Here is a 13,268-nt window from a genome sequence, read left to right as displayed (position 1 = left end):
TGTCTTACTTTTGGTTGCATCCTGTCAGTCCCTGTGATGAACTGAGCGTGACCTCCTCCTTCCTTGGCCATCCCATTGATGAGAGCAGAGCTGGCCCCTTCCCCAATCCCAAAAGAGAAACACCTGCAATACAACAGTTTTTGCTGAGTACACAGAGGACATTAGTTCTTCTTCACCAGATTGATCACTTCTTTGGTGTTTCCCACCTCTGCATCAGTAAAGACAAACAGCTGGAGAGGAGAGTTTACACACAGTTTTTCATGTATGTATGCTGTCAGTAAAGTGTTTTAACAAGTTAAAAAAAGCAAGAGTGAGAGGAACAGTAGGAGGCACTCAACAGATCAACTCATGTATAATTAGCAGATTATATGAGACTGATACAGGGCTTGATTCATGGTCAACTTACATGTTGGAGTAATGAATAAGAAAAAAAGGAAGGACTAAAGAATGACATCATTAAAGTGTGTGTGTGTGTGTGTGTGTGTGTGTGTGTGTGTGTGTGTGTGTGTAATGCAGGGTTGGCTGTAAATATGTTTGAGGGGCTCCAGGATCTCTGTTCCTCCAAGATCAGCCTCCATTTGCTCAACTTTCTTCAGAGCCTCCTCACCATACTCTACACCAGACCTTCCCAAAGTGTGGGGCCCGCCCCCTAAGGGGGGCACAGAGCCATTGCAAGGGAGGCGCAGTATGAAAAGGAAAAAACAAAACAAAACAAAAAACAATGCTTGGACACTGCTAGCATGGGGCGCCTCCACAAACGCAAATCAGGAGATGAAGCATCGCTGAATATGTTTCCAAACCAACTTCATTCTAAGCCAAAGACTAGAAAATATGGTGAAGCATCTTCCCTTTGGCTTCACCTGCACAAGTGCCGAGGTAGGTCTCCCCTGCAGAATTGGTTTTCCCTGCGTCGGGAGCAGCGCTGGGCTCTTCAATTCACGGACAAACAGTATCCCACATTCTTGATTTTTAGTTCACAAACACTTGTTGTAATGACTAAACTACTCCTGACATTTTGGAGATGTTAGCGCTTTATACAGTAAAGATACAGCGGGATACAAATGACATCAGGCCACGATTTGTCCCCCCGGTTCAAGTCACGGACAAACAGCATCCCACAGTTGTTTATGTTTTTGAACCTATTTTGCAGAGGGATTGAAAAATGTATTGATAGCAATGTTGAATATTATTACACCAGAAAAAAACAACTACACGTAAAATAATCACACCGTGATGCCTCTGCCTTTCTAAATAAAGGAACAGTAGCTGCATGTGTGTATGTAAGCGTGTAAAACCTGCAGATTGTCAGATTAACAGTATTTTGTCTCTACCTGCTATTCTGCAATTCATCTCATGTAAACAATAACGTGGCGCACAGCGTGACGTGAAAAAAGGCACATACCTTTGACATTGCGTGATGAATTCTGTATTCCTCGTCCACACGTAAACGCAAAAACTGAGTTTTAAAAAATCTCAGTTTTCGGTGATTCGAAACGCCGTTTACGTGTGGACGAAACAGCTGCGTTTTCAGAAATACCCGTGTAGGTGTGGACGTAGCGTATAAGAGTTAGTAGTTTATTTTCTTACTAAATGTAATTTATTGCAGATTACTTGTATTTGCGTAATTGTTTACTAAATGTTTGAGGTGTGAAATAAACCGCAATGGAGCAAAATATGGGTGTGTGTGGTTGGAGGATGTGTTAGTGCGTGCGTGTGCGCATGCGCGCGAGGGGGGGGGGGGCGCGCGATTATTTTCCGGGTTTAGGTTTGCATGAGGTGGAAGCTGATGTGTTTCCTTTTCTTTGCGAAAAACAAAAAAACATGTCAAGTAATTGTAATGAAAGCTTTCCTGGAAATAAAGACTAATTATAGAACAATGACTGGAAACACATTAGTTATAAATAGATGACAAATAGGTTCGAGTCTTTGGATCCTGTGAAACAAATATAATATATCATCATGGAAAAAAATATGCTTCATCAGTGGTTTCAGTTACACCTAAAATATATATTCAGAGTATTTTCAATCTTTTGCTCTCGAGTCCCAGATGTTGTTTGAATAGGGTCAAACCTCATAAAATAAGAATTCGTTAAAAGGAAAATGCATTCAGGCCTGTAACATGTGACTTCAGCAGCTGTGCTGCAAAGCAGTTGATGTAGTGGATTAATAGTTAAGAGACTTTAAAGTGCAACAATGTGAATTTACACATTAACTCAGAATGTCTGTGAGATGGTCAGTCTAACACCCTAATGTTATTGTACGGTTTATTTTTGCCATGTGTTTTTTTATTTTATTTTTTTCAAAAATGGTGATGCTTGTTCATCCTTTCATCTCCTCCCACTTAGATTATTACAGTGCTCTATGGTATTGTCTGTCTAAATCATCTATTAATCAACTCCAATCTGCCAAAAATGCTGCTGTAAGGCTTTTATCCCACTCATAAATTCTCTCATATCACTCCATTATTAAAGTGTCTGCACTGGCTTTACTGTTAGATTTACATATCAGTTCAAAATCTTCATTCTTTCTTTTATGGCCTTAGGAGGAGAGGATCCCACTTATATGTCTCCGGTCTACTCGACACCTATTCTTCAAACCAAATCCTGAGGTCCAGAGATCGAAACCTTTTGAAACTAAAAATGCAGAACAACTTACCCCTCTGTCTTTGGCCCATCAACACTGTGGCATCCTTTAAAAAATAGCTGTGAATTAATGTATTTAGAAAGGCATTTGAGTAATTTTTTGTGATTTGTGTTGCTTTACGTAATTCGGGTGTGTCCATTTTGACCACATTTTTATTACCTCTGTAAAGCAATTTGTGACTCGTTCGTATCTTAAAGTGGTATATAAATAAACATTACTCTACTTACTCTTTGAATGTACAAAAACATTTAAGATGTCTACTTGTTTGAATGCCTCTTATTATAACTAAAGCACTTCAACAGAGGAGCTGTCTCCTGTTACTGTTGCAGCATAGACTTATGGAGGGAAAGTTGCCTCAAAAGGGTTGCAAAACCTACGATATGATCCACAAGCATAAACTAAGATTTACAAATATGTACAATCATTTGTGTATAACCTTTGAGTGCGTGCCTCAATCCACACACAAATACAAGGCAATTTGTTTAGCTTTACGAATCAGATATTCTTTTTCTTTGAAAAACCTTTCTGTGCACACAAACGTTTTGTCTTGTTTTGGGGACGTGGACGTGTCTTTTTCTAAATCAACTAGAAAATGTGATTTACCAATTAGAGAAACTATACAGTAGCCTATAAACGTTAGTATACAGTTTAAATAATCTGCTGCTAGATGCTAGGAAAAGTCAGCCAGTGCTCAGCGTGGCTGTGAATCAGACTCTGGAGTGAGTATAAGCTAACTAATAGTTAGGCATTGGAGGCCCAGATGTCCCAGTTTTACACTGTGACATGATCGCAGCTTACATTTGCAGATGATATGTGCCAGGGTGGGCAACTCTAGGCCTCGAGGGCCGGTGTCCTGCAGATTTTAGATGTGTCCTTGATCCAACACAACAGATTGAAATGGCTAAATTACCTCCTCAACATGTCCTGAAATTCTCGAGAGGCCTGGTGATGAACTAATCGTTTGATTCAGGTGTGTTGACCCAGGGTGATATCTAAAACCTGCAGGACACTGGCCCTCGAGCCCTGGAGTTGCCCACCCCTGAGTGACAGCGTTAAATTTGCCTCAAAACCCCACGTGGGCATGCAACATGATCGGTGCGTATCAGACGATTCGTCCACACATTTAAGGTTTTGTAAGGGAGCGAGAAGGCAGTTGCGTGTACTTTTAGACATTTGTGTGCACAGTGTGTGCTCAGGTTTGGATGTATGCATTTGTAAAATAGTTTTAAGTGTGTGCTCAAATTGCTTTGTGTCTGTGCGTGGACAGAATGCCTTCTTCAGTCGACACACTGTGAGTCCTCAAAGGTTACACACAAACCATTGTAAATATTTGTATTCTTAGTTTACGCTGGTGGGTAGTGAAAAATGCCAACAAGTTCAACATGTAAAGATGAAATCATGCATAATGCTCAGAGTGATGTCTGTTATTAAACAACAGCACAGTCTCTCTCAGACTGTTTGCACAGGTGCGCGTGACAGTGCGTAACCATGGTTACTGTGTGACGCCAATTGTCTGTTACTCTGAAACTCTCGTGACTTCTACTAAAGAATCTCGGGTTACTATGTCCTTACAAAGTAAATCAAGCTTAAGATTTCAGAGTAAAAATAACAGCAGGGAAGTTGAAGAAGAAGAAGAAGAAGACAGATTATCAATTTAGAAGGTGCAACAGAGGCAGAAGCTATGAGACCAGAGCTGGACAAATTAGAAAAAAAAAAGGCTGGGCGAGGCCCCCAGTGTTAATAAGATCCTAGCCCTGCATGGTGTGTTGGTGGGCGTGTTTGTATAGTCAAAACAGGGATGAGTTTAATATCTCCATACAGAGACACAAGTTTACATTTCCCAGTCTAAAGCTCTGTTATATTTCAGAGACCAACAGCAAGTTTTCACTGAGAAGGTAAGTGGAAATTAGATTACTAATTACCAGAATGTGTAAATCCTAAGAACTTCCTTCTAAAATTAACACAAAAAGAACTCGTAGAATGATTAAATGTTTATTATTATTAATTATTAAACACTTTAATATTTCTGTGTAAAGGTCCACAGGGATAGCCTTCATGAGCCTTTTTTTAGTAAGAATAACTTCTCTGATAGTCTCGAGTTAAAGGTCAAGTTCATGTGAGTTCATTGGCAGAAGTTTGTGTATTTCATCAGAAGAGAACTGCACAGACAAGCCTTTGTTTGTCAGTGGTATCTGTCACAATTTGACTACCAAAGTACTATACTGCCCTATTCAAAGTGCATATTGTCATGTTGGATTTTGATGTACCAATATTAACCGTATATTATTTTGCATAAAATCCCATGTGTGCAACTTTTTCTGTTTTTTTTTGTTGTTGTTGGGTTTTTATTTTGACTTTTGTATTTACAGGCCATGGAATTGCTGAGCCCTCTTTCATTACTTTTAGGTATGTTTTTTGGTGAATGATCATTGTTATAAATGTTAAATATGATCAGTGTTGGGCAAATTACTTTGAAAAAGTAATTAATTATAGTTACTAGTTACGTCTTCAAAAAAGTAACTGAGTTAGTAACTGAGTTACAATATTCTAAAAGTAATTAATTACTGGAAAAGTAACTATTGCGTTACTTTAAAAAAACGTTTAACCCTCTGGGGTCCAGGGTATAATTGGCCATTTTTAACTACTTTTGATTTTCCCTCCACATTTCACCTTTAAAAACAGTTTATTTGCCTTGTTTGGTATCATTCTTTTCAGCACAACCTCACGTGTCTGAAATTACAGTTATGTTTTCATTTTGACATACTGTATTAACACAATTGATCTAAAATCAGACAAAAAACATAAAACCAGAGTAGAAAAAGTTATATTTTTTACTGTAACAACCACAAACATGTTTAATGAATCATATTTCATAACTTTAAATGCAAATATAAATTGTCAATTTTAAAATACTATGCACAAGTTTTGCAAACAACAGTTATTTGCAGCCATTTATCTTTTACCTTTTTTTAAAAATAACCATTTCAAACTATTTACAGAACAATCAGCTGTTCTGCATTATATAAGATGCCACACAAATTATTTGTGCCACTCCAAAAAAATAATTTCTGTCCACTATAAAGGAGAACATCACAGCCTGATACCTGCAGGTCTGACAGCAGCAGGTGTATCACTCATGTTTCTACCCGGAGACAGGAGTCGCCTCATTGTTCTGACACACAACACAAAACTATCCACAACACTACACACTAACTACACAAGACAACACATTAACTACACACTCCAAACACGCTAAACGTCACAAATCTCTCACATCTCAAAACTCGCTCTCTCTCTCTCGTCACTCCTAAAACGTCCCCAGTTCTTTTGTTTGTTTTTTTTTTTTTGTCATAAGCAGAGAGTGCTTGCTGTCCTTAGACAGTAAACGTGACGAAACTATTGAGGAAAAAACGTATATATTGTTTATCATGACTCTGGTTTTACGTGGCCTATCAACACAATTTAAAAACTGGTATATATCACCTTGTTGCTTTGTCTTTAAGTGGTCATGTGATTGGCTTACCACACTACTTTATTCTTCCTCAGTCAAACAGCAGCACTCATGCGATTGTTTTGCCCCTTAGCTCCAGGTGTTGTGCTAGAAAGTGATCGTGATTACCGTCCGCGGGAGCGCGCGCAGCTGCTTAAAGCTGTAGCGTCCAGATTACTTATGTAGTCAGCTACTTCCGTGCAACTGATATAAGATGTGGTAAGATGAACACAGCTTCAACAGTCTGTTTGTTGAAAAATAGTAACGGACCGCATGTTCTTGTTAGTAACTGTAACGGCGTTGTAACGATAGGAATAGTAATTAGTTAGATTACTCGTTACTGAAAAAAGTAACGCCGTTAGTAACGCCGTTACTTGTAACGCTGTTATTCCCATCACTGAATATGATGTACCTAGATTCTAAAATTAATAAATAAACAAATATTTCCTGTTGTTATGGAGCTTACAGCATTTAGTTAAAGTGGTGCAAACATTTAAAAAGCATGAAGAGTAACGTGAACGGAACATTACAGTCTATATTCAAAAAGAGTAAAGAAATTCAAATTTTTTGCATGGTCTTGAAGAAAATAACACAAAAACATATTTGCCTTTAAAATTTAAATAATTAGAAATGTAAAAATAATGCACTTTTTTTGTATTTACATTTTTGCATATACATAAATATACTACATATATATCAGTACGTTTTTTAAAGATGAACAGTAATGTGTCTGTGCAGGTTCTCAGGTCTAAGGAGTTTGGAAAGAAAAGCAACTGGACTTTTTAAAGTTTCTTGTAGACTTTCACCTCTTACCTGAGAAGTTCTTCAGCTGAAACATCTTTAAGAAGTCCAGTCACCTTTCTTTAAATTCTAAATTTCTTTAGATAACAGTAATGCAAAAAAACCAAATGACTAAATGATACTTAAACTGTTGATCTGGTCTTATTCTGTTACAGCAACAGTCCAGCTGCACTTTGTTTTCTCTTCCTATGTGTGCCCAAATGCAGGAGATTTAGAAATTGGCAATTTAACTTGGAAACTTGAATGTTGTATGAGCAACAGAAAACAATTCACACTGAAAATTGTGGCTCAAAAATTGGACTCGTTGGACTCGATGTACTCGATGTACAGCTCAGGAACATGTCCTGGCACCAATTACAGAGAGCGAAAGTGTTTGAATTCCTCTCTAGCGGTAGAAAATGGTAAGCACTGCAAACCAGTACATTCTTTAAGAAATACTTTAAGCACACATGCAGTGTTATTTTCTCTGATGAATCTTTATATGTTGGTTTTGTGTATCAGGAATTATAAAGGTCTCTGTAAACGATACAGTTTGTAAGGAAAACTACACTCAGCCTGAATGCCACCCAAATGTCACTTTCAACAAAACAGCTGTTAATCTTACACAACAGTATGTTTCATGTGTACTCAATTACTGAATACAAAGATTCAGTATATTTGGTGCCACACATGCTTTCAATAAATCACCTGTATATTTTCCTCCACAAAAGGAATGGAAATATCTGCTTTAACATGACATCAAAGAATGGCATGAAAGTAAAGATTAAATTTCAATGTGCTGAGTACCCTGCTGCTAACAGTAAGCTCTACCCAACACAGTAAAATTGCTTAAAGACTGCATTTAATTTAACATAATGACATGGAGTTTATGTACAATATGTGTGCATTACATTTTTAAAACCTACTCTCGATTTTTGTGTCCAGTCAGTCTACACAACAAAAGTAAAAGTTGGATTGATGCCTTGGAGGACTGCCAGAGGGATCATTTCTCCCTGGTTGAAATCTGCGAAAAGAAAGTAAGGGATGATGTGAAAAGACTGCAAAATAAAACAGACTCAAAGACGGGGGTGTGGATTGGACTGCAAAGGTCCATTTTTGGCTACAGACCTGAGTGGAAGTGGATTTCAGGGTATAATGTTGTAAAATCACAGTTGAATAGAACTTCGTCCACCAACTCTGACTTTGACAACCACTGTGGAAAAGTCATCTTTGATAATAAGACAGAAGAAATCAAGTGGTCCAATGCCGACTGCCATGAAAAATTACCATACATTTGTCAAAGTAAGTTGCTGTTTTGTTGTCCAGTCAGACTTCTTCACCTGGTTTTTATTAAATCTTATTGTTTTTCTTTTTTCTTTTTCTCCAGGAATGAATGAAAAGCCCTGTACTGATGAATATACAGAGAAGTCAGGTATATCTACCAAAATGTTTTCTAGCCCGTAGACATAAATTGACGTTTTACTTTATATTCTGCATCTTTTTTTTTATCTGTGTGACACATGTCACTGTAAGCTGCAATATTTACATATAAGTAGATGTATAAAGGTCAATGGGAAGTTTAAAATGAAGCCATTCCACTCTGCTTTTTATATATTTTTGAATTAATATTTGTGTTTTGGGCCACAGAGCTTTTCATTGACATTGACTGAACTGATAGCACCAAAGAAAACGATTCGCAGCGTCTCAATCATCATCACATCAAGGTGAGATTCCTGGAGAAGCAGATGGATGACCCAGCAAACCCAATGTGTATTGTTAGATTATAATATTATTTTATGCCATGTTATACCCCTAATTAAAGATTGTGAATTATTATGTAGTTTTAGTTTGCATTATTCTACTGAATTAGAAGAAGCTGATAACTATTGCATTAGTTAAACTGATTTGCATTACATCAGACTGCTGATTTATTGTGGATGAATGATATTGTTTTATGATGTTATAAGAAATACTGTTTGCAGAGAGTCATCGCCTTATTTGTCTGATTAGAAGAGAACAGAGCATGCTGGAGTTTTCTGCCCCATCTCAGCAGGAGCAGATAAAACGGGGAGCCAAGGTCGTAGCTTAGGCGCTGTGTGAGAGAAAAGCATGTGAATGTTTAGGCTTTTATGATAAGGTGGGGGCACCAGACGCTATAAGAGTTTGATTAATGCTCCACCATTTTGAGATCTGAGGCTGTCTGCATACGGTGTCCATCTCCCACGCGTGTGACTATTAAAATCATCGTTTGACTTAACCCGGCCGGACCAGTGTTGTTATTGTGGTTTTTTCTCTTGTCTCCATCCCCAATATTTGAACTCATAACAGTATATATGCTGTTTGTATGTTTGTATGCTGTAGCTGTAGCTGTTGTGTTTCACAGGAAAACTACTTTGGTTACTATCATTTGCAAGCCTTGTTAAATTAACCGTTTACCCACCACTTCTCAGAAGTACCTGTGTTTGTCAAAGATGCTTCTATGTAAAGAGTCGATGTATTATTTTTGTCATTAAAAACCTAAATATCTGACTAATTTAACTGAGCGGTTATAAGAAATAACATTTTCTTTTTCTCTCAAACAAAAAACTAAAGAATATTAATTCTGTGCTAATAATAAAATGTAAAGTTAACAAAATGCAAACTGTGTTTATTTCAGCTATATCTTGATTCAAGAGATAGTGGGGTATACCAATCTGTCACAGACACCATTCACACACCTAGGGTGAAATCTGTCCACCTGTCCTTTTTATGCCCAAGAATGTTACCATGTTGTTGTCAGTTAAACTAATGTGTTGCAAACTATTCGTCCAGCTGTTTGTTTTTAGTAACACTTCAAACTCACCATCACAAACTTTTACCAAACATCAAAGTATTTACCCGACCTTCCGATTAGCGCATAGAGAGCATCATGAAATGGGTTTCCATGGCCAAGCAGCTGCATCCAAGCCTTATGTCACCAAGTGCAATGCAAAATGTCAGATAAAGTGGTGTAAAGCACACTGCCAATGGACTCTAGAGCAATGGAAATGTGTTCTCTGGAGTGATGAATCATGTTTCTCCAACTGGCAATCTGATCAATGAGTCTGGGTTTTGTTCTGACTGTATCGTGGGTAAGAAAGAATTTATGTTTCAGCATACCAAAACGTTTTGGACAATTTCATGCTGCCAACTTTGTGGAAACAGCGTGGGGATGGCTCCTTCCTGTTCCAACATGACTGCACACTAGTGCACAAACTTGACTGGTCTACACAGAGTCCTGACCCTCGACCTGAACACCTTTGGGGTGGATTGCCTTCTTGTCCATTATCAGTGTCTGACCTCACAATTGCTTGCATGATCAGAAATTAACATGAACACTCTTAAACCCTTCAGAAATCCTTCCCAGAAGAGTTGAAGATGTTATAGCTATGGGCCGACATAATAAAGGATTAGGATTCAACTGTATTGTCATTACACATGTCCAATTACCATCCGGGTTGTTGTACTGAGTGTACTTAAAACTTTACAACAGTGTAGGCACAGGTCAAAATCATGCAAGAGGAAAAACAATACTATATTTGAAATTGTTTGTTTTATGGATCTGTTTCGATCGCTGTATAGAATGGGGACTATATCGATTTCCTTAAGGTGAAAAGTCAGTGTCAGTTATTGAAAGTATTAAGATGAGGGTTAATGCAGCAGCAGAAATCGTGTGGTGGTGAATGAACTGGTTATTTATTACCAGTTTCTGTACCTGATGACATAAAGGAGACTTTTGTCAGTAAACCTTGGTTACATACCCAATTTGTTTATAAGATCAAAATAAACACTGATCAGGATATATTTGCTTCCTGTTTGACTAGGCAAGCCTTCAGATTTTAACAACTACAGTTTAAGAGCAAACGCTGAGTTAATGTGCTGTGCATTTGTAACACGCCCCAGGCAAGAGGGCGGCTGACAGATTATGTCTGGTTCTGAAAAAAACAGATAAATCATGAGATGGATGACAGGTAGTGTGTTTCCTCTCTCGCTTCTGCCAGATCTTTATTTAAACACATTCATGTGTTCACAACAGGTTGCAAAAACTTCTTAACATCTCTGTCTCACATTCCCAAAGCCCGAAATCAGAATAAACCAAAATAGTATAGTAAAAGTATAAACAAAAATCTAAACAGTCATCTCTGTTGTTTGTTACTGAGAGCTATAAATCACACTTTTTTTCACACATAGTTTGATAAAGCAAACATTCCAGTACTGTACCATGTACTAATGGCGTATCTGTGTAGTGGAAATCTCCACATCAACATTGCAGAGCGATCAGAATTATTACAGGTTATTACACTAACTTTAGACAATAACAGTGTCAACACATCAAACTGTCTCTGCGAACACATTAACTCAAATATAAAGGAGCCGTGGTGTACTTTTGTTACAAGAGGGTGCCTTAAGTTTAGAAAACAGCAAAGCTAACAGCTACTCCAGGATGTGGCGAGCTAAGCTAGCTCCTACTCTCGATCGTAACACATTTCAATGAGCAAAACAGACGAATACAGATCCCAGCAAAACAAACTGCTGGTCAGGTTTTACCCTTATTTGGCATGTAAATTATGTGGACCACATGTGTAGCCTTATTGCTTACTAACCTGAAAAAAACAGATAAATCATGAGATGGACGACAGGTAGTGTGTTTCCTCTCTCGCTTCTGCCAGATCTGAAGACATGCAGTAGCGTCACACTAAACCATCTCACTAGGGCGGAAGTGCCCCCTTGTGGCGTAACTAGGGATCACACCACATGTTGGATCTCCAACAAAAATCACAAGCTTAAGGCCCTTCCTTAACAAAACTACACCTAAAAGCTTATACGATATACAAAAATTAAATCACATGATGTGACCACACATTACAGTGTGTCACACATTCATGAAACAGGTTGGAGGCGATTACTGATCACAGGAAAACCTCCATTTAAACAAATATAATAATAATGTGTAACAAAAAAAAAATTTGTGGATTTTTTGCTTTAACAACATTTAAACAACATTTAAAATCAAAATGTTTTCTATATCAGTCAAGTTGATTCACCTTATTAAGTTTGTAATGCTGCACATCCACAGTACCTTAGAGGGGGGAAAAGCAACATTATTCCAATTGAGGAAGCTGAGAACACATTTGTGTTTATTTAATCAAAAATATGATAATATAAAGAGCAATATAAAAAGTCACTCCTGCCAACATTTCTCTGAGTTATCATTCTGGAGAAAGACAGCAAGCCAGAGGACAGTGGGGAGGTTTATTCAAACACTTTGGATATTTAACAGTCATCTCTGCAAAGACTGGAAGCACTGAAGGTGAACGTTTTATTTATAAACTTTTAATGTGACGATCAATTCCTTCTCAATTTTCTACCTTTTTTTTCTTTTGCATGTTACAGACCATGGCACGTCTGATTCATCTATCATTACTACTAGGTATGTTTCCAACGTACAGGTCAACACCTAAATGCAAACTGTACTCAGGCCTGATGTGATCTTCCTGTGTTACAGCAGTGAGCCTGCTGCCCTGTGTTTCAGCCATACGAGACTTTCCAGATGGAGGAATCAAATTTACTCCCTATCATCTGTGCCCTGTTGGAGGGAATATTACACATGATTGCAATTGCACAGCTGGAAAGTGGATATGGAAATTTAAATGTTGTGGGCCCACTGCTAACCAAGTCACACTGGAAGCAACTGCCACAGCCAATTACACTGAGACAGAGGACTGTACTAATAAATGCCGTAAAATCACATACAAAACAAAAATGTTTGTTTTGTCTGTGGAGGTAGAAAATGGTAAGAAATCTAAAATTCACAACACATTAAAAATGATTTTATTGCTGGTTTAAAGTCGGCTGACTGACTTTAAAATGAAATCTAAGAACTTTAAAACCTGATGCATATTATATTGTTTATAGATGAGCATTCATGTGTTTTGTTTCCATGTACCAGGGTATTTAAATCATACGAGTGACAATAAGATCATTTGTGAATCTTGCTCTGGAACTTCAACTACTGCCGGCACAAAATGTAACAGCTTTAAAAAAAAAAAGTAAATATATTTATATCAGTTTTTAAATATGATGATGAAGAAGATGCAGATTGGTACCTCATAGGCAAAATCATGTTTGCCACATACTTTTAAAACAGCTTTCTGTTTTCTTCAACAGACAAAAGATACATATCTCGGTTCCTAAGCAAAACCAAAACAGAGTAAAGCTCAAATTTCAGAGGTTTCATCAACAACACCGTGTTAGCGACTGTATAGAGGCTCACACAGGCGAGTACTTTCATCAACACGATCAGCCTTTCCTCCAAAGAGCAGCTTTAAGAATTTAA

The 13,268-nt window shown here is 37.7% G+C and overlaps 1 protein-coding gene and 2 long non-coding RNA genes across 7 annotated transcripts; 2 read left to right on the top strand and 1 right to left on the bottom strand.

The window, feature by feature from the left end:
* Nucleotides 1–14: 14 nt before the first annotated feature.
* Nucleotides 15–7,937, bottom strand: LOC121815233. 2 transcript variants are annotated; one of them, XR_006054912.1, is made up of 2 exons: nt 7,840–7,937; nt 15–123 (listed from the first exon to the last, which is right to left on the bottom strand). It is a non-coding gene; the product is annotated as an uncharacterized LOC121815233 (long non-coding RNA). The 2 variants fall into 2 exon arrangements; XR_006054911.1 differs by lacking the exon at nt 7,840–7,937 and adding an exon at nt 1,403–1,443.
* On the top strand, nt 4,453–8,987 carry LOC102288699. 3 transcript variants are annotated; one of them, XM_014337063.2, is made up of 6 exons: nt 6,487–7,335; nt 7,436–7,544; nt 7,645–7,733; nt 7,859–8,215; nt 8,301–8,345; nt 8,561–8,987. In XM_014337063.2, exons 1-6 carry the CDS (start codon nt 7,050–7,052, stop codon nt 8,581–8,583), a joined length of 909 nt encoding a protein of 302 aa, XP_014192549.1. In that variant the 5' UTR covers nt 6,487–7,049; the 3' UTR covers nt 8,584–8,987. The 3 variants fall into 3 exon arrangements, 1 of the variants encoding a protein (XP_014192549.1); XR_006054910.1 differs by lacking the exons at nt 6,487–7,335; nt 7,436–7,544; nt 7,645–7,733 and adding exons at nt 4,453–4,538; nt 5,013–5,049; XR_006054909.1 differs by adding exons at nt 4,453–4,538; nt 5,013–5,049 and having other exon boundaries at nt 7,090–8,215.
* A 2,828-nt stretch (nt 8,988–11,815) lies between these two features.
* On the top strand, nt 11,816–13,268 carry LOC102289215. Of its 2 annotated transcripts, XR_006054913.1 has the most exons (4): nt 11,816–12,242; nt 12,326–12,362; nt 12,438–12,725; nt 12,882–13,268. It is a non-coding gene; the product is annotated as an uncharacterized LOC102289215 (long non-coding RNA). The 2 variants fall into 2 exon arrangements; XR_316482.3 differs by having other exon boundaries at nt 12,438–13,268.

This window comes from Haplochromis burtoni, unplaced genomic scaffold (genome assembly GCF_018398535.1).
Source record: "Haplochromis burtoni strain Fernald_Lab_line unplaced genomic scaffold, NCSU_Asbu1 Contig_160, whole genome shotgun sequence".
NCBI lineage: Eukaryota > Metazoa > Chordata > Actinopteri > Cichliformes > Cichlidae > Haplochromis > Haplochromis burtoni.
The sequence above is the reverse complement of the archived record's forward strand: the minus strand, read 5'-3'. Positions and strand labels throughout refer to the sequence as shown.

Excerpts from the sequence above, each read along its gene's own strand:
- LOC102288699 (XM_014337063.2), top strand. The coding sequence starts at position 7,050 with ATGATACTTAAACTGTTGATCTGGTCTTATTCTGTTACAGCAACAGTC. Across the intron at positions 7,734-7,858 it reads TGAGTACCCTGCTGCTAACA|TCAGTCTACACAACAAAAGT; the intron begins GTAAGCTCTACC and ends TTTTGTGTCCAG. Across the intron at positions 8,346-8,560 it reads TGAATATACAGAGAAGTCAG|AGCTTTTCATTGACATTGAC; the intron begins GTATATCTACCA and ends TTTGGGCCACAG.